Consider the following 21,354-nt stretch of genomic DNA (forward strand, 5'->3'; position numbering starts at 1 on the left):
GCCTCAGGCCTGGCCCTGCTCCCCCACTTTCCCACCTGCTTCCTGCATTCCCCCCCATCTCCTCCCCCCCCGGCTTCAGGTGCGGGCCTGTGCGTCCTCCCCAGCCCCTGTCATTCAGTGCTGTGCCGCTACTGCCGCCTCCCAGGAACGGTGGGGAGGGGAGCTTGCACACAGCAGTGGCGGCCATGGCAGGTGGTGGGGTACTGCCACTGGGGACCACCCCCCGCCGTCTTGCTCCCCTTTCTCCCCTCTTTCCTGATGCTTCCCCCTCCCTGCCAGCTATTGGGGGGTGGGGGGAGGGAAAGGGCCACTCCAGCCCCTGGCTCCGAGGGGCAGGGGTGAGGCCAGCACTGCACAGCCAGCACGTCACAGCTGCCTCCAAGGAGCAGGGAGGGAGGGGGAGAGGCCAGCACCGCTGGTCTCCCCCCCGGCTCTGTTGCTACTGTCATGGCAGTGCCCCACTGTCTACTGTCCAGAAAGTTGTTGGAGCACTCTGGTTGTTTCAGACAATCAGAGTGCGAATGAAGTGTTACTGACAGACGGACAAAGCTATATATATATATATATAAAAATAAAAATTGCTCAAATGTGTGTAATGGGTTAATAGCTAGTTTCTACCCAGCTTTAGTTTGCACGTGTAGGCAGTCTATGGCTGGGAGACCACAGCTTCTGTGATCTTCCAGGTGCTGGGGAGGACAATGCACCCCCTGGAGCTAGGAGATTGCGGCAGCTCTGATCTCCTAGCCATTGCGATCTCTCAGCCATGGGGCAGTCCACACAACTGCTTGGCTGAGAGACTACAGCAGGTGCAATCTCCTAGTTGTGGGGCACCCCACAACCCCCTTCTTCCCCCCCCCCATGGCTGGGAGGCAACAGCAGCATCCCCACAGCTGCTGGAGTTGAAAGTCCTGCAGCTGATGGCACTCTTGGTCTGGGCTGCATGTCCAAGAGTCCAGTCTGGTGTGGGGACTCTCAGCCCCAGCTACATGTGGTCCCTGCAGCAGGAAGCCCCATCAGCAGAGGGAGCCTGCTGCTTGCCGATGCAGGGGGAATCCCTGTCCCGGCAATAAGGTGTGATGGATCTAATGTGCGATCCCATTGTTGTGCCTTCTGCTGTGCACATGTGGCATTTCATCAGGCACAATTGTGTGGATCATGCATTAGACCCCGTTACTCCTTTACCTGCACATGTAGAGGCAACCTAAGTTTGTCAAGTTGCTCAAGATGGTGAAGTGAGGGGTTGAACATAGTTCATAATTTCTAATCCCATTCCTAACTGCAACAGGGATGTGGATGGGTTTTGGCTTTAAATAAAAACATGTACTCTGATTAGGACAAGAGTGCAACCTCTGCCAGACTATGCGATATTTTTGATTGCAGGTTAATTTTCAAGAACAAAACTGCGGATCTGTCTACTGTACAATTCCAGGCAGGATAACAGCATACATATGCTACTTTTTAAATGTGCATCTTGTATTTGACCAGTGTGGCTCACTTGAAATTGTGCTCCCCTCATGCTTCTAGTGACTCATAAGAAGGAAAGCCTGGAAAATTATTAATTTGAACGAAATAAAGTAATGACCTTATATTTCTCTTTGTTGAAACTTAAGTTGTAACATGACTCGGTGAACAATAGATTTCATTTTTAAAAGCTCATGAAATAGTTTTTCTTCATGTTTTCTTTTTGTCTCAAAAAAGATAAAGATTTGTTAGCCTGGGTGCTCTCAGCAATAACTTTCAGCTCCTTAACATAAAAAGTCTTCTAACTGAAATGCTGAGTACCACAAATAAAAACCTTAAAGCTGCAAAGCTTTTTATATGCTTACTTTGGAACTTCGTATCAAAGAATGTAGTATAAAAGGCTAGTGATTAGGTTTAGTCCTTGTTAAAGGTCAAAGCATATTCACTTGCTGCTTTTCCAGTCAGTTTTGATGTGTGTGTATAAACTCAAACCTGTATGCTGCCTTTGCGTAAAGGCAGTATATAGGGTTTACAGGTTTTAACCAGGTTTCCAAGTTCATCCTATGTTATTGTTGAAATTGAAATGATAGAATTGTAGAATCATAGAAGTAGGGTTGGAAGGGACCTTGTAGATCTTCAAGTCCGACCCCCCGCTTGGGTGGGAGAAAAACTGGACTCAAATGAGTCCAGCCAGGTAGGCATCAAGCCTCTTCTTAAAGACCCCCAGAGTAGGAGCCAGCACCACTTCCCATGGAAGTTGGTTCCAGATCCTAGCCGCCCTGACTGTGAAGTAGTTCTTGCGGATGTCTAATCTAAACCTCCTCTCCAATAATTTGTGTCCATTAATCCACACTCCCTAACTATTACATTGCCTTGTACCTTAAAAAAGAAAAAAAAAAGCGTGTTGTCGTCTTCTGATATTTTTTTTTTTTTTTACCCTGTTGAAACCTTTTTTTTTTTTTTTTTTCCTTCCCTTTCCTCCAAGGATCCGGATTGCTGGAATCAGGGGTATTCAGGGAGTGGTTCGCAAAACAGTTAATGATGAACTTAGAGCAACCATATGGGAGCCTCAGCATATGGACAAGATAGTTCCCTCGCTGCTGTTTAATATGCAGAAGATCGAAGATTTTGACAGGTACTTGCACTCAGGCTCGCTATTCTGGCTTTTGAACAATTCCATGCTGTATTTGAGAGCCTTTCCCTTCATCATAACTCTCATTTCCAGGGGCTATCGACAACTACATTTGTAACTGACAGCATCACTATGGTTAATGGTTATTAATGTTGTACCTTTATAAAAAACTTTTAATACTTGACCTTCTGGTTGTTCTAGACCTGAAACGTTTTTTCACAAGTTGTTTTCCCCATGTTTAAGCTTTAACCACATTTAAGATTTTAAAAATGCTTGCTTCCTGTAATATGAGAGAGAAGGCTGTAGAACTGCTGTTAACATGCCAGCATAAGTTGTGGAGTTAAGGGTTAAACAAATCTTTTTCTTTGGTGACTCAGCCTGGCTCCTTCTTTAAGAGTCCACCTGATAAAGATGCCAGTAGGTTGCTTCTGTACAACCAGGTCATATGCTGTCACTCATCTTTTGGCTTTGCTTTCCTGGGCCTGCTGGACTTCAATCTTTTTTCCACCTGTTTTTTTTAATTCTTCTGGTTGTTAGTACCTGCCTCACCTTCAGAGCTAATGGTAGTTTTTCACATTATGCCAATACTGACTGTCCATTTCAGATAAATTGCAGTTGTTTGTCCTTACAGTACACACTGCATCAGTTGTCTCAGTGGCTTTCCTCCATGAAGCAATCTCCTGAATGGAGGTGTAGCAGCCAGGGGCTATGGTAGGAGCTGCGTCAGCAGTGGCAGCTGATGTTCATGTGCCTTCAGAGAAGGTGCTTGGGGCTATTGCTGCAGTCACCCATTGCTTGTTCTGTTCAGGATCAGTAGATATTTGCTTCTAGGCCCTCGTATTGTCCCTGCAAACTAGGACAGCTTAATCAGCCTCTACTGGGTTTAGGATGTCTCTTCTGGAAGAGAGGATTTCTCAGGAGCAAGTATGGAGAGGTATCTCATAAGCATTATATCTGCTTTTCCATATAGATTAAAAGAATTACCAGTTAACGGTGACAAAAAGCTTCCATTGGCTTAAAATGCCTCATCCAAGCCCACTTTAAGGAGCACATTCACTTCACTGCACATTCACTTTCTTCACCATAAAATAAAGTTTATCACTTGGTGAACAAAAGAGTAATAGTTGTATAAAGAGGGGAAAAAAGGCTGATATGTAATTCACATTTGCTGTTTGACAGACTTAACTACTTTAAAACTTTTATAATAAAGATACTCAACAGAAGAAATGACTAATATTTTTTCAGGTGGCAAATAAGGGACTTCATTATGCACATATGACTGAAAACAATATTTATCAATTGTTGATCTGTTGGCCTTAAATGATGATACAGATAATTTCTCATTTTGTTTTGTGTGACTTTATGCATGCAGAGGGAGAACTGAGAGACATCTTGAAGAGTAGGAGTAAGAAACATATTGTTCTGGCAGATGGCTTCAAAGCATTATGTAGGAAAGAACAGATTTTTCTAGCTCCTTAGAAAATAGCTAAGTACACAATCCCAATTTAAGGGGGAATGAAATATTTCTCTAGATGTTGGTAGCCTTTACTTCTAGGGTTTTTTAATTAACTTTTAGAAAATATTTTGTAGAATTAACTAGCAATAGGACCTTTAAATATCCAAATCCCACAATTAATATTTTGCATACTTTTATTCTTTTTACACTGTTTAATATGCTATAAGCCAATTTGTCATACTTCTGCTCAACAATGATGACCATTACTTTACAAATCATTCAAGTGTACAGTATCCCTTTTACTTACTAACAGCAATAGAATAGAGTTTGCTACTCTGTTATTAAAACTTCTGACTGAAGTTAGTTGGAAAAAAATTATGCCCAAATCAAAACCCTGCATCATAGGAAACAGTATCTTCAAGATGCATTCTTCTGGCACAAAGAGTAGTGTCAAAGCTGTCTGGATGCTACTGCAACAGCTTATAGTTGCTTGATGTTTTTAAGATGTGAGAAAAGTGGGAGAGCAGAGTTCTATGTTTTAAGTTGCTTCTAAGAACTGTGTTTGCTTCTGAGAACTATGATCTGTTTTTAAAGAAACTTTTTGAGAAAGAAAAATACATTCTGTTTCTGTTCTAATGAGTTTTTTATGAGCCTGCCCTATTTTACTGTCTATATTTTATCCATCACTCATGCAGGATGAGGTGGGGGGGAATAATGAAATCTTGCATTTCCAATCTGTTGTACAGTGAGTGCATAAAAGAAGCCTTTTGAAAGAAACTTTTGAGTACTTCACTTCGTGGGCTTTAGCACTTTTAGTCTCCCTTTTATTAGGACTCTGAAAAAAAAATTTCCAACTACTCTCCTATTTGGTTTTCCAATGACTCTACATGCAAAAAGTGAAACAGGATTGTATGCACACAATCCTGTTGTCTCAGGGAACATTTGGAGTTCCAATAAGGTCTCGCCTGATTCAATACGCACAATAAAAGGTAGACCACTTTAAAGGTAAAAGTTCATATTGAATTAGCCTATAGGGCCCTGCTTCATTAAAGAGCTACAAAATGTAGGGTCTTATTTCCTCAGTGTGTTCCAGATATGCACTCACTTGTACTTTTTCAACATTGGGAATTTGAGAAACAAATGAAGAAAAATTAGCGTGTGTTATGAAAAATTTAATCTTTTAGCTGCTTAAAAATACATTTAAAGACATTAAAATAGGGAAGGGTACAAGCTGGAAAAATACATTTTAACAATATTTCCATGCCCATTTCAGTTCTCCTCTCCCCACTTCGAAGTGCTAAAACTAGACAGTGAATACTGATGTTTTAAAGAAATGTTATCCTCCCCCCCATATGTATAAACTTCTGTATAATAAAACTGTCTTCAAACTTTTGAAAGAGTTCATACAAAAGAAGTGACAGTCTTGGAGTTTTAGCCAGATAAGTAAGTTTAAATAAACTGAAGAGGAGACTCCGTCGTGAACAGTATCATAAAACATCACTATTGGGGAAATTCTGTCAAACTGATACTGAAACAGCCATATATAAAGGTGGTTGTATAGATATCTATAACAGTAAAATGTTTAGTTCAGCTGTAATGGTTCAACATCTGTGTTGAATATATCTAGCAAAGGTAAAAGGAAGCATAAAGAGACAGCTTTTCAAGGTTACAAATTGAAAATGAAAACTTTACAGTATTAAAAATTTTGTAGCTGGTGGTGAAATGTCTATATTTGAATATTGACATAAATAATGGTTCCAAGTTGACAGTGGTGAACAATCAAAATTAAACACATTTGTGAATGCTGTATATTTATTATTCTAATAATCACTCTTTCCTTTTGTATTCTAGTGGCCTAATCCATCATTTTAGGACTGTATTACAGAAAATAAACTTGTATATCTAATTGTGTGTGTGTGTGTGTGTGTGAGAGAGAGAGAAATAATAGATTGCCTTTCAGAAGCCTAAAACTCTTTCTTCTTTTCATGGAATTTTTTTATTCTAGAAAATTTAAAAGGAGATGAATGCAGTGAATTTAAAATGGAACAAGTATTTGTGACTGTTCCTTTGATACTTGCAGGATAAAAGTAACAAGGATCATGTTCCTTAATGCAAAGAGAGATTGTACCATAGGTTTCAGTTTTAAAATTGTAGTAAAAATTTCCATTTGTCAAATAAGTCATCAGCAATTCAAACTATTTGCTTTATTCCCATAGGTTGAGTGGTTCCAGGTCTCCATTTGGTCACGTAACAGTATGAGCCTCTCCTAATGCATACGAAAGAGAACAGCCATTTATCTGTATCAGGATCTCATCAAATCCCCAGAAATACAATTCATTGTCAGTGAAAGCTTTAGGTCATGTTTTAAGTGTACCCATAATGTTGGTAAATATATTTTATGTTATGTGAGCCTACATTACGAATTACTCCTTTTCCTGCCATCTGTATGACTTGTGGTTATATTATGCAAGGAAACAGTCATGTATTTTTGAAGATGCCCTGGCCAAAAATAATTGGCATTGGGAGCAAGTCATTTGGGGACTATTAAAAAAGCAAACAAACAAACTTTAAAAGAATTTATTTCATATACAATCTTTTGGCCTTAGAGAATTGAGGGAAAACTTATGGATGGTATCTATAACTATTGTTATGAAATATTAAAGGATGTAGATTAAAGGTAAGCTATTGAGAGAACTGAAACCTGTTTTAATTTATGGACCTCAGTCTTATTCATGGGTAGCAGCACATCAGGAAATAGAAGTCTGACAAGAAGCTTTGGCAGCCTTGACTCTGGAGGGCATCTTTTTGCAGTATTGCTCTTTTGACTCTTCAGGTTTTAGAATAGAAATAAAATGACACGTTGTTCAAGGGAGACCCAAAACAAAATAAAACATGCTGAAATAAAATAGGGAATCAGTTTTATTTTGCATCTTGGGGGCAACTCAGAAATAAACAGTCAGCCAGCAGCTGAGTTTGCACCACATCTCTCAGAAGAAGAGTATTCCTGATGTCTGCAGTAGTCATTCCAAAACCCTACAGCTGATGCAAACTGTTATGCTTACCCACCACTACCATTGCTCTTCTGCTGCTTGCGGCATCAGCTTTGTATCCAGGCAAGAATCAACAGCCTAGCTTGGGCATGATATTCTCTTTCCCCAAAATAATGAAGATAATGTTCCTGTTTCTGCCGATGACCTGAGATTTTGCTATCATTAAACCCTGCCCAGTGTACTGTCAAATTAAATTTCTCCCCTAAGTTATACTGGCAATGGGGTTTTATTACCTACTTTATACTTGCTCATTATTTCAGTGATTGCACAAATTGCAAGTTTGCTATGTGGATTTTTTTCTTCCCTCTAATTTATTTTATGAAACATTGAGGGCCAGGTCGAGAAGGTCTTCCTCATGTTGCCAAATATGTATGGCTAGAAAATTAGATTTTTTCCTAGAAAATTAGATAATACTAGAATGTAACCTTGAGGAACTTTGTTAACGGTTTTAATTATAACTTCGTAGTTTAATAAAGACAGAATCAAGTCATGTTTTGTGTTTTCAGCTGATTCTGAGAAGTGTAAAATGTGACATTTACATTAGGAAGGAGAAATCAAATGCACAAATAAAACATGAGGAATTACTGACTAGGCAAAAGTCCAGCAGGAGTGGGTGGGTAGAATGGATCATAAACTGAGGCAAGTGCAAATATCCACTCCGGCGTGTAATGGAAGTGTCATGTATAGACATAAAATGGTCTTTGCTGCTTAGTGTTGGTGAGCCCTTTGCTAGAATACTTTGTCCAGTTGGTACCACAGTTTAAGAGAGAGTCAGAAATATTGAAAAGAATACACAAGATGGCAGCAAGAATAAGAGGATTAGAAAATAAGTATGTAGTGTATACCTGTGGTAACCAGTAATATAGTACCATGTGCCTCATCATTGGTGTAGAGAAGTGGTAGGGTTACAACAACTTAGCCTCTTTTGTATGGACTCATTACTTGGTGCAGTCAATACTGCCTTGCAGCAACGCCTAGTAAGAACAATAACCTCTTGCAAGCAACATTTTCACTTGGGAATGTTTTCTGTACCATGGCATCAGATGATGCTCCCTATAATAGCAGCAGCCACGTTGGAGTAAGACAGCACCAGGGCACCAACATGTTGGTACTAACAGGCCTCAGCTGAACTAGCAGATTTAATGGTTACTGCTCTGTAGATGTGGTCTGCTGTATGGTTGTATACATTTAGTATCAAATGCGAGCCACGGTCCTCATAGGTACTGTACTCATCTTTGGTATCCTCTGCTTGCTAAGAGAAACTTTGCATCCATACATCATCCTAATTCTAAAGTGGTGATTCTTGTTTACTTTATCTCCATACCTTAGGGGTCTCAGGCTGCACTTTTTTTCTTTAGGAATTCATATGCCTGCAGTGAGGAGAAAGTTTAAAACACAATCTGATCAGAGGTAGATTTATATGGTCACTATAGCCCCTGGCAGAGTTTACATGTGTTGCACTTTTATACATGAGCTTAGCACATCAAAACATGAACAGCCATGTGCTGCCTGTTGTGCTATAAAAAATGGCCAGTCTGCCACAAAAATGACAGGTTCGTGGCAAATAACTTGCTGTTTGAAACAGTAGAAAACTGAAACCTGTTTTTGTTAAAGGCCTTAGTCTGCCCTACGTAAAGGGAATGTGTGTGCAGAACTGGCAAGTGGAAAAGACTATGGGTAGGAGCACATCAGGGCGTAGAAGTTCAGCACATGAAGCCTGACAGCCTTGACCATGTTTCAGACAGCAACTTCTTTGTCTTAACATCTGTCCAGGATCTTTTAGGGGGGATGCGGGCAGCCTGGAAGTGGGGAGCACCACTGAACATGCTGACAGCCTGGGACTGGGGAACACCTGCACCAGCAGCACTGCCCTGCCTGAGGACACTTGTCTGATGGTGTCTTTAAAGAGCGTACAGGCAGCCCGGGACCAGGAAATGCTGCAAAAACTGATGGGACATTCTAGTACCACATGTTTGGCTCTCTGATGGGCTCCCTGGGAATGGGGGAAGCTCTGTTGACCCCCCAGCCAAACAGTATACTTCTTTGGAAATTTTTGTCATACTCCAGCTAGAGGGCTGTGCCTTTCCATGGCACTGCACCAGCAGTGCAGCCACTAATACTGCCCCATGAGTGGCTGCCATCCAGGGTGATCAAGTGCCCAGTTGTGTGTCTGAGTGTACTTTCTAGCACTACAAAAATATGCCTGTCAGAGGCCTGTATCTGTTATTCTTCTGCTAGCTCAGAGATGTTTTGTTACGTAGTCCTCCTGCATGTACTGAAATGGGATCCACACGCCACCTTTTAGTACGCTGCTTGGCAATTTCCCACCGTGAAATAAATACACCACTCAAAAAAAAAAAAAAATAGTTACGTACCTGTGCAGTAACTGGAGTTCTTCATAACATGTTCTCCATATGTGTATTCCACTACCACTTCTTTAGGTTAGTGTCTTCTCCTCAAATATGTTGCAGAGAAAGAAGTGGGGTGATGGCTGCTTCCTCACTGCCCTTTACCTTTGTACAGTACACGATGTAGTTAAGGCACATGTGCTGACCAAGCAAACATTTCTGGCAAAAATCCTCTAGCCTGAAGTGCATGGAGCATAAGTTTATGGTGCAATGCATACAGGGACAGTAGATCTCAAAGATTCAAGTGACTGTTCAGGTAAATGTTTTTTCTTTTATCTTTCTGGCCTGTGCCGTAAGTGTTCTTGAAGCCTCTTTTCTCCTTTAAAAGTCCAGCAGGCTGGTCACCCATCTATTTAGTATTGAAGCTTCAAATATACTGACATAACTGAAGGCATCTGGTTTTGACTTTGTAATTTTAGATTATACCATCCTCAAAACATTAAAAGCTTCTGTGGCTGTTAGAAAGCTGAAGTGCTGTGAATTGCATGGGCATTTGACTAATGACATTTCAAATTTGACTTTGAGTTATTCATAAGCTATATTTTCCAGCTACAAGGAAATTAATACTAAATATAACCTAGCAGTTTTAATGGATGGTCTTTGTAAACAAAGTTAACACAGGTATTGTTAAAAGAAACTAATACATGTTCTTGCATTACAGTGAGGCATGTGTTTATGGTTTTAGTTTTATTAACCTATGCAGTAGCTTAAAATAGGGCTTTGGGCCTGTAACACCGTTTCAAAAAAGGTACTTCTCTTTGGTGGTGTATGTGCTACAAGAATATAAAACTTAAACTATTCTTTAGCAGCAATAGCATAATACTACTTGATACAGTCTGTTACAGTCTAAATGCAATTTTATAATGAAAGAATATTAATTTGAAAAAATCGTTAATGTCTGTTAAGATCTTAAGCACATGCTAACAAAATAGTTTTCAGATGCTTTAGAACAGGGATGTCAAACTCATCCAGCCCCATGGACCAGATGAATGGTACAGGACTGGTCTGTGGCCTGGACTGGACCCACAAACAGGCTCCCCTCATTCCAGTCCTGCTCCAGCTGCTGCAGAGCCACTGGGCCACACGTGGCTTTCCTAAAGCACTTGCCATGTAGGGCCATCCAGCACAGCCCACATGCTGCCTGTGGATCACACAGACACACGGGCAGCACTGGGGGACAAATGACATGGCTCCACAAGCTGCGTCTTTGACACCCCTGCATAAGAAAATGATGCCTGACCTTTTGGCCTTGTGGGCTAGATGAGTGGGGTGTGTCCATATGCTGGATCCAGCCCATGGGCCTGATCCAATGAGTGCTGGATCTGGTCTGTGGGCCAAATCTAGTCCATGGGCTCAATCCATTGTGCATTGGATCAGGCCATGATTCCCACCCCACCCCACCCCCGTATCTTGGTTGCAGCCCTAACTCTGTGCCAAATTGGGCCCTGGCCCCAGCAATCTGCACATACAAGATTGGACTGGTCTTAGCTCTCTGTACACCAGCACTCAAGGACAGGTCATTTGGCCTACAGGGCTTGGAAGTTTGGCATTGAGGTTGGGGGAGTGATGGCAGCATTAATTACTACTGCTCTCCCCTGACAAATTTCTAGACCCTTGGGAAGCTCTGTGTACTTAATCTAGCCCTATGCAAGGTCTAACTGTAGAGGTGAAGACTAAATTGGTTTTGGTTTGGGCAAGCTAAAATGGCTTGACAAAAATGAATTTGGTATTCTGAAGGAAAGAACATTTTTTCATATTGCTTTCAAATATGAATATAAAGTCTTGGAGAAAAGTGAATATTTCAGATGATAAAGTCTGGATATTTCAAATGTCATGGTCATTGCTACTTTCTCAGATAACATCCTGAAAATACTAAAATGCCCTCACTGCATGAATTCAGAAAAATAATTATTTGAAAACTTTAAATTACTGTATGAAACAAAATATTGTACAATTAGTTTTTGTACTGAAATCAATGGACCAGAAGAATAAAAATGGATTTGCTTTTTAATTAAAGGCTTCATTAGTAGTTAGTGTTAAGTTTTTTCTGGTTTTTCTTTCCACTTTGTGCGTGCCTATGTTCCATCCCTATTAAATTAAATTAATCATTCTTTAGTCAACAGCAGGATTTAGGTTAAAATAATTTCATCATTATGTCTATACTAAGGGATAAAGTGCCCTACTGTACTTCTGCACATTTTTTTATAGTTATTTTTATTGGTTTCTGTTATCTGTGTTTTAAAGATCAGTTTGCTTGTATAGCCTGTCCACCTTTTTGGAGGTGGAAAAAGCAGTCTTTGAACAAGCACATTTTTGCAAATACAGCAAAGTGCACATCAAAGTCTATATTCATTTATCTTTGCTCTTAAGAGTAAACAAATATATGAATTTAAGAGTACAGTTTCAAGGTCCTACTATTAAAAATATTATTCAGTGATAGACAAATGTGAGATTCGGGTAGCCTGCAGTCTAATATAGGTAAAGAATAACATTCAGCAAAGACAAAAATTGGCAAAGCACTGTAATATCTTGGTCGGTAGTATTAGATGTGGGTAAACCAATACAGAAACTTAAATATTGTGTTGTCCTCTGCAATTAATATCGTAATGCTGGTGAACAATCAGGTGGAGGGTAAATTTGAAGTTCTGCAGAATCGAGTTGTGATGTGGCTGTGTGGGTGACAGTGTTCCAATTAGTTCTATCCGATAGATAGATAGATATATGTATATATTTTAAATTTGCAAGCCATCTGCTACTGCAAAAGTACTGAAATTGCATTTCACACTCGCCTACCTAATGAGGAGTGAACTGTGGGCAGGTGAAGGAGATCATTAGTCACTTTGTTTTTAATAAAGTTTTGTAAGTGTTTGCATTGATCTTGTTCTTTTATTCAGTGTAAAATGTATCCTATTCTTCCCAGTAAATATCAGGTGTGTCTATTTTATAGAAGTCTAATTACTTTCTTTGTTACAGTTTTGGCTTTTGGTAAAAGAGATGTAGCCCAGTTTCTTTTGATATCATTAGGGTCCCTTCTTAATTGACTAATTCCTCTCTCTGTGGTATACGTTTTTGTTGAGGGAACTTTGTATGCGATTGTCTTTACTAGTAAAAGCTGCATGTGAATTGGAGGTATAATACACGACATTCTGGAGTGAGTTGCAACAGATTAACAGCGCTAAAAAAAGCTCAGGCTCAGCAGCCGTCAAAAAGGCGCAAACACTGAGATTACTAAAAAGAGAATTATAAACAAAACAAAGTATCATCATGCCCCTTTTTAAATCCACAGTGCACCCACACCTTGAAAGTTATGCCCAGTTTTGGTCCCTACACATCAAAGGTCTAGAGATGAGCAACAAGGATGAAACTATAGTTTGTCTATTTAGTGTAGAAGAGAGACACTTGATGGGGAGGAGAGGCATCTTGGCACACATACACCATGATCCAGAGGATCAGCGTTTAAGAGGCCCATGAGACCATCACACCAACACCTTCAGCTTGTACACCTAGGCAAGATTATGGATGAGTGGAGGCTGCCCTAGACCTACCATGCCCCCTTTAAACCATCAAGACAGTCAAAAGGCCAGACTGAGTCCAGACGTTCAGTGCCTTGATAGTTCTAGCTTCTGCTAGAGAGCCACAGATCAGTGAGGTGTGTTTCTGTCAGTGACGTTCCTTGAAACTTGAAGGTAGTATGCTTCAAACTAACAAACGGAAGTTTCTTCGCACAGTATATGTTGAAACTCATTGCCACCAGGTGTTGTGGAAGCTTCAGGTTTAGGCAGAGGCAAAAAGGGATCAAACAGATTCTTAGGGAAGAGGAGCATCAGTAGCTATTGGGAGCCATGGGAGTTAGGGATGCATTCTTAGAATTAGAACTTGTTATACCTTAAATGTTGGAGGCTACAAGTGAGAGAAGAACAGTAACGGGAGGACCCTGGTCAGTCTGGTTCACTCTCCCTTTCAGCATCCACTCTGCCAAGGTGTGACACAGGATACCGGGCAAGATGGACCTATGGTCTGACCCAGTAAATGGCAGTTCTTATGTTCTAGAGCAGATGCTTCCATTTAGAGCAGGAGCAAAACTGCAGTTAGATCAGAGGAGACATTGTGACTTTACATAACAGCTCAATTTATTACCACCGAACTCTTAATACAACTTTTTATCAGTATTCTGTGGCAGAGGAGCAGTTCATCTCAAACATGAAAGTCTTAAGATAACTGAAATATTGGCAGCGTTGATGAATATAACCTAGTGAACTAATATAAAGTTATTAATGGGTTTAATCATGCTAAATTATTTTACACTGAAAGCTGCATAGAATAAAGACTATCGTTCTTATGAGGCAACTTAATTCCAGTCTTATAATACTAGATGTGTCCAGTAGATATCATGTCAATATTGACAGATATTTTTTGTTCCCCAAAATAATAAATGTGTGTTGACTCCATTAATAGAATACTTACAGTATGCTTTGTGCCGAATGGGTCAGAATCTACAATCCCCGTTCCATGCTGTTTGCTAGTATAGATAATATTATTTACCTACAAAACTACAGATTTTTTTTTTCTCTTGATTCATGTTGACATCACCTTGCAGAAGTCATTGAGGGATGGCTTTATGTCAGGCACTTAAACTACAGAGATGAGTCACAGATGTAACTAGTCAGGAGTATTTACCCCAGGAATATTTACAAGTGAGCTAACTTTGACCTTCTTTCATTCCAGTCGTATTGGTCCACCTTCATCACCTACAGGAGGTGAGAAGGAAGAAAACCCTGCTGTATTGGCTGAGAACTGTTTCAGAGAACTACTAGGCCGAGCAACCTATGGGAATATGAACAATGCTGTCAGACCAGTTTTTGCGTGAGTAAGAAATGAGTGCCAAAATGACTGTTTTTCTTTTAGAAGTTGAAACTGCCTTAAAAAGATAAGTAATACAAATGATAAATTTAATTGTAAATTTGAAACATCTCTTGAAAAATACTGATCTTTTATACTCTGAATATTGCTTTAAATCTTTTCCCCAGGCACTAGACAGCATCATGCGTAGACTCCTGGCAGCCCCAGGTGAACTTTTAGTATTGGGCCCTGCTTCGCCAGAGATGCTAATGGTATTAACAATAAAAATTACCATTTTCAGGCCTTCTTTCTGTCCGGGCCCAGGCAGCTACCCTGTTTGCCCATGCCTGTCTCCAGCCCTGGCGCTGGAGGAAGGAACGCTTCTAAAAATGAACAATTCTTCTCTTGTACATGCATTTGACTCCATCTTCGTGTGCTTCTCCAAGACCTTGGGGAATTCTGCTTGTCAGATCTTCAGCAAGACAAAGTAGGACCTGACCTGTTGGTTCCCTTTGATATGTTATCTTTGGTTATTCACTTAGCCCTTTCTGATGTACCTATTCCAGTTTGTGTTCTTCATTCTTCGAAAACAGATGATCAGAACTGTCATCTGTATTCCAGATTAGGTCTCCAGTGTTTTAACTTGTTTTCTCCTGGGGTGGTTTTATATATTGCATTTAAGTAAATTACTCTGGTGTAAGGCCATATGTCATGTCGTCTTGCTTACAGTGGTGCGAAGGCTTATATTTATGCTGGTGTAAATGTTTTGTTTCTCAGGATAAGCTGATACTGCCTCTGGAGCGAAGCTAGGAATGCTGCTGAAAAATAACCTGTTTGCTGCAGACGTGCCCAAGCCCATAAATTAGTCAGTAATTTACTGCATGGAGCAGCTCAAACATGCAACCCACTGTTGCACTCAGGTCTCTCTGGAAGCAATCTTAACTAGAGCCCTGGCAGATATCTCATTTATGGTATAATTAATGTATTAACTGTGCCATAAATTACAGTGTGTCACATGTTCTGCCAATTTTGTAGTGTGATAAAATGGTGAACCAGCCACAAGGATATTTTACATTTAAAGGAGAAAATCTTTGTGACTGGCATGCATCATGCTTTAACTTGAACATGTGGCATCCAGCCCAGCATTGGTCTTCATGATGTGGCTTTAAATGTCGCAGGCTCACCCTGTGTAGGGACACTTTGTAAGCCATGCTGTATAGCCTAATGCCAGGTCCGTGGCATGGGCAGCTGGAGACCTTCCCAATCTCTGTCTGCTTTCACACCTGTGACAAGTTGGCAGCACAGGCAGCTGGGGATAAGGTATCTCCATGTGCTCTGCAATCTATAGCTGCCTCTGCTTGTGGACTTTTACCAGCACTCATAAATTTGGGTGACAGGGAGCTCCATGATCCCAAGCTCCCCTGCTCAGGTAGACATGGGCAGCAAGCTGCCTGCCCTGGCAGATGAATGATTGGGATCTGACAAATTTTATCTGCATCCCAATCCTACCACTAGTCAGGGGCCCTGATTTGTGGCTTGTGCATGCCCAGACTAGAGATGAATGGGTGGGGCTTATTTCTGGGCACCACTTTAAGGCTTCCTCCAAATGCAGTATATACATACCTTTTGGTTCCTCATTCGAAACTAACATAATAGTACTTTTGGCCTCATAGTGTAGAAAGATAAGGTAACATAAGTTCATGAAGGGTTCAGAGGTGATAGGGGTCAAGTGAATACTTAAGTCAAGCTTTTAAGGTAAACCTAGTGATGTAGTTGAGGATCAATCTTAATACTCTTTTTTTCTTTGACAAAAATGTTCAGTGCTCATTCCACATCTATATGCTCGACAGATGGTCTCAGATTCTCATTTTAATTTTCATTTAATCTAACAATTTTATCTAGTAAAGTGGGTAATGAAAATCATGAAAAGTGTATGTAATAACTAGCTGAAGTACCCATCCTTTGCCCGGGTTATTTTTATAATTGCAGTGTTTGTTTATTTTCAAAGAACTTAGTACAACATATTTAGGTCAAAAATACTGTTTATTTTTTTTAAAGAACATACTACAACATATTTAATATTTAACGTGGAACGAGAAAAGGCAAGCATCAATATAATAATGACAATTGAACTGAATTCGCTGCATCCAAAATGGAGTGGTACTAGGGTATCTGAGAAGCAAAGTAATCCTCATAATTTTCAACATACCTCTTTGGCTGAAATTTTGTATACTCAGTCTCCGATGTCTGGCTTAATGGAGGAGTTTTCACAGAAAAGTTCTCTTTTATGAACAGTTTAATATATGGAAAACAAACAGTAAATGGAATGTCAACTATACAGTCACCTTTAAATTACATATGGATATAGGAATAATTGGCAGATACAAACTGTGACATCTACTTTTATAGATGTTATTACTTTGATATTCACAGTGACTCTTCTGGTGCATTAATGGGCAAATTTATAATCTGTTTTCAATAAGGCAAATGTTAAAGAATAATTTTGTTCCATCATGTTTATAGATTTGCATGCCAACTGACAGCAGGCAGCATTTCATCTCTGACTATAAAGTGCACTTATATTTGGAAAGGTAACTGTTTAAATAGCTCTGCCCCTTTACTCTGTAAGCGTTATACAAGTCTCCTGAGCAACCAGAATTTTAAAGCAAAGGCTGCATTTTGGTAGCATACTTATTTACCTGGCAGAAAACACTGAATATAAAATGAAATCAATTATAGAGGGTCATCTACACAGATATATATATATATATATTTGTGCCCCTTAACTTTTGACCGTTGTGGCTCTTACACAGGTGCAGGTAACCCTTGAACTCTTTGAAGTTTACACCGACAGATTATTTGTTCCAGAGTTTGATTCATACCTACATTGTTTTCAGAGTTCTGTTTACATTATGGTTTTGTTTGCAGTTTGCTCAATTAACAGTTGCTTATTTAAGAGGTGGTTTGATTTTTTTTCCATAAAATCTAATCAACGTTTTGAATATAAAATACATTCCTCTTTTCTGAAAGCTTCTCTTCCTATACATAAAAACAGTGCATTTCCCTTTTCATAAGTAATATATTTATTTAATGTAAATCTTATGAAATATGGCTTAATGAAAAAGGAAAATAGGCAAAAAAAATCCATCCTTAAAGAAAGAAGTTGCACACAGAATGTAAAAACTCCAGTTACATAGGAGTTTGTATACATAGGTCATCTCAACATTTTCAGCCTTTGGCCTCAAGGTAAATACAAAACCGTCCTGAATTGTGTTCCCCTTGTAGCTGCCATTTTGGATAGGAAGTCTTCTCAGGCTGCTCATGATAGTGTTAGAGTGATGTAGCCATGATGGTCCAGGATTTCTTAGGGTGATGTCTGGCATTATTAAACTTGTCTAACTGGCCCAGCCTCACTGTTCATCACGTTCTGAAAATCTCTGCAACTGGGCTTTCAAACCATTGGTGAGGTTCTTGCCCTTGCTCTATCAACTCTCTTGTTCAAACAAGAAAAAGTAAATCCAATGTTAGGCAGGCTTTGCTGCTCATAAGCTTTTGACCTTTTCATTAGACAGTGCTGCATCTCCATGCTGTCTCCCACTCAGTTTCCTAAATGCACTTTCTGTTGTTCTGCAGCTGTTCAGGAAGGAGCTGAATAGCTCCTGTCTGCTAGCCATGTTTCAAGTAAGACTTTGAGAGCCAGGGACAGGGATGGCAAGCTGCATCTCCCAGAACAAATGGAAGGAAAGTCTGAATGCCAATGATATCTATTGTGTCCCAGGAGCCAAGTCTTCCATTTTTATTAATAGAAACACTCATGAGTTTTGAAAGATCCTTCCAAACTTTGTAGTCCTTGCCATCAGTGCCTTTTCCCCCTTTTTCCTTTTTTTTCAAAGCAGCGCACACATCTCTGGGTGGTAGTTCCAAGGGTTGGCCAAATTGTTGTCCTGTTCACTGGTAACAGTTGAGAGGAATTTCTCAGATGGTAATGGTCATATGTTTCTGAACATTTGCAGATTCCTTGGCTGTTCTTCCTCACAAACATCAGAACCAAAAGGGACAAGTCTGCTTTTTTACCCTTAGCCAGTCCATAAATTCATAGATTAATGTGGTAGGTCCTTCTTTTCCAAGAGTCTAAAATAACGTAGCTGGTCTCTTAAGCATACATAGCTCTAGTAATCATGAATGGGAGGTTTTTGTTTTGAGTCAAATATGTAAAATTTGGGGGCCTTACTAAATAGGTGTTGGTTGTCAGTGTTAAAGTGATGTGTCAGATGTTCTGCTTGTGGGAATAGAAGAAAATAAGTTTAGGTTCTGTAGCGGATGAATTTCTGGTCCAGCAAAACAACAATGTTCTCTTTTTATTTTGTGGTTCTATTAATCATTCCAACCAATAATCTCTGCATGAACAGAATTGAATTTGGCCATCTGAATTCTGTAGAAAAAGACCCCGTTTGCCAGCTGCTTAGCAATTTTGATGCAAAGCAAAAGATCTCTCCATTAAAGCAGAAATGTTTATCTTTGGGATCTATTCAGAGTAATATTCAGCCCCTCCCTAAACTCATCTATTTTGGTCATCTCAGATTATTATTATTTTTAAATAGTTGGCCTTTCAGTTAGTTCTATAAAAGTCTACCTACCTTTTTTTCTATTGGTAACAATCTCATTTTTGTCTTTGAAGGGATAGAGTAGAGCACTTGACTGCAGTTGGGGTTTGGGTGTGGGTGAACCAAATGAAACTGAATCTAGGCAAGGGATTGTTTGTCATTGATGCAGTCACCATAATCCATGTCTTCATAACCCTAAGGCTAGACTATTGCAATGATCCCTATGTGGGGCTGTCTGTGATGACTGTCTGGAGCTGCAGCCGTGCACAAAGCAATGGCCCACCTTCTGATGCGGGTGGGTCAACAGGACCACACACCTCCAGTGTTTTGGAGTCTGAACTGGCTCCCAGTAGCTTTCTGAGCACAGGTCAAGGTGCTGGTTTTGACCTGTAAGTCCATAAACATTCTGGGCCTGTCTTCTCCTCTATGCGCTATCATTATCAACATGGTCAATCAATAGTAACCTGCAAGTGTCATCAACGTGTTAAGTCTGCTTGGCAAAAACGCTTGGGATGTCATTTTCAGCAGTCACTTTTCAGCTCTGGAACTCCCTCTGGAGGCATGCCGGAGCCTAGACAGCTTTTGGAAGTGCTGTAAGACCTTCCTGTTTGGGCAGGCATTTAGCCAACGATGATAGTTTGGAATATTTTTAGAACAAATTAATTCTTAACCAGGGTGGCACAAGATCTTTCCAAAAGTACTGCAGTGCCCAGCCCTTGGGTAAGAGGATAAGCAATTGCTGCTCAGTGCCAGGCATCCTTCTGCCCAGTGCCAGGCATCCTAGCGTCCCACAAACAAGTGGCACTTGCAGCTTCTCCCCACTCCTCAGCAGCCCCCAGCCTTCCAATTGTGCGCGCCACCATGCCTATGGAAGGGTGAATGCAGGGTTGAAAAACATTGAAAACCACTGAGTTCAAGGGTAAATCTGAATTGAGGTGGTTTTGGGAAACTGGCTTAGAGCAGACATTACCCAGGACAAGTTGTGGCTGGGTATGTTCCAGAATAGAAATATCCCAGGATTGTCATGTACACGTGTTGCCCTTCTGATAAGAGTTTAGTGAGGGGCTGACTGCAATACTGCTTTTCTGCCATTGATTCCATGATGCAATTCCAGGAAAAAACTATAAACACTTATCCCATTTTTAGTGCTTATCCTGGGACAGTGAACAGGGCTGTCTGAACAAATGCACTTTGTCCCAGGTTAAAAATGGTTTCTCCTAGGACAAATTCAACATCTGTTTGTAGCCAGTGTGCTAAAGGTCTCAGAGAGACATCAGGGTATGGTTGGGTTTTGAAACGCTCTTAAAGCATAAGACAGCTACACTGTAGAGTCACACTTCTGAGAAGAGCAACAAGAGAGCATATTTGAGCAGAGCTCCTAACAGCAAAGACCATGCCTGGACAGTGCTCCAACTCAGTGGGCTTAGGAGCCAGTGAGATCCAAAGATCCACAAGATGCTGGTGGTAGGTGTCCAACAAGAGGGCATTGACCAGATGTAGGATATCACCCAACTACTGTGTCGAGTAGGGGTTGGGCAATTATTTGGACCCAAGGACCACATAGGAAACTGTCATAGGTTGGGTGACTGCCTTCTCCCCTAACATGCAGCAACTCACCAAAATTCCCTATGGGGCTTTGGGTGGGTGGGGAGCAGTGTAGAGCTAGGTGGAAGGCAGCCAGGAGCTAGAGCAGAATCTCCATGCACTGGGCAGGAGCCGCCCAGCTGAAGCTTCCCCACTGCCCAGAGTGGCACAGCAGGAGCAGCAGCTGCAGTTGGAGGCAAAGGGAGAAGAGCAGCCCCACCCAGCTCACAGCTTCCGGAACAGCCCTGTCGCAGGTGGAGACGAGGGGGTGATATGGGGCCCTGTGCAACTTCTGGTGGGGCTGTTCCCAGGGTGGCTGAAGCTGAATGAGTGCTGCTGTGCTCCCCTCGCCTCCTCTGGCCACTCCTGCGCTTGGTGCCTTGCTTCACATAGGTGGGTGGGAAGCTTCAGGCCAGCAGCTCCTGCTGGAGGTGAGGGGAGCAGAGGAGCATCAGGCTGACTGCAGCCACGCTGGGAACAGCCCTGCCAGAAGCTGGGCACTGGCCAGGGCCTGGGCTGGCAGAAGTATGGCACAAGCTGCCTCAGCAGGAGCGGTTGGGACTCGGCCCCATGTGGAGCACTGCACTGGGAACAGACCTTCCAGAAGCTGTGTGCTGACCAGGACGCGGGCTGGGGCCGGGGCTGGCAGGTGTGGCAGGAGCATGGCACAGGCAGCCCTGAGCAGGGCTCGGCCCCATGTGGAAAGCTGCAGGGGCAGCCGCCGACCAGAGCTCTGCCGCACAGCCCCCCCCACATGTGCACATGACCCCTCCACACACACTCCCATTACCCCATTACTCCCATTACACCCCCCCCCCCC

At 41.2% G+C, this 21,354-nt stretch overlaps 1 protein-coding gene across 3 annotated transcripts in view; it reads left to right on the forward strand.

Annotated features, from left to right (window-relative positions):
• Window positions 1-21,354, forward strand: part of EFR3A (EFR3 homolog A) — a 164,716-nt gene that overhangs the window by 90,650 nt on the left and 52,712 nt on the right. For all 3 annotated transcript variants that reach the window (XM_019528174.1, XM_019528173.1, XM_019528172.1), the window contains 2 exons: window positions 2,447-2,596; window positions 14,233-14,370. In XM_019528174.1, coding sequence (XP_019383719.1) covers window positions 2,447-2,596; window positions 14,233-14,370 — 288 coding nt within the window. The remainder of the gene's footprint in view (window positions 1-2,446; window positions 2,597-14,232; window positions 14,371-21,354) is intronic.

Source organism: Gavialis gangeticus, unplaced genomic scaffold (genome assembly GCF_001723915.1).
Source record: "Gavialis gangeticus isolate Ggan-Ray unplaced genomic scaffold, GavGan_comp1, whole genome shotgun sequence".
Taxonomy (NCBI): Eukaryota; Metazoa; Chordata; order Crocodylia; family Gavialidae; genus Gavialis; species Gavialis gangeticus.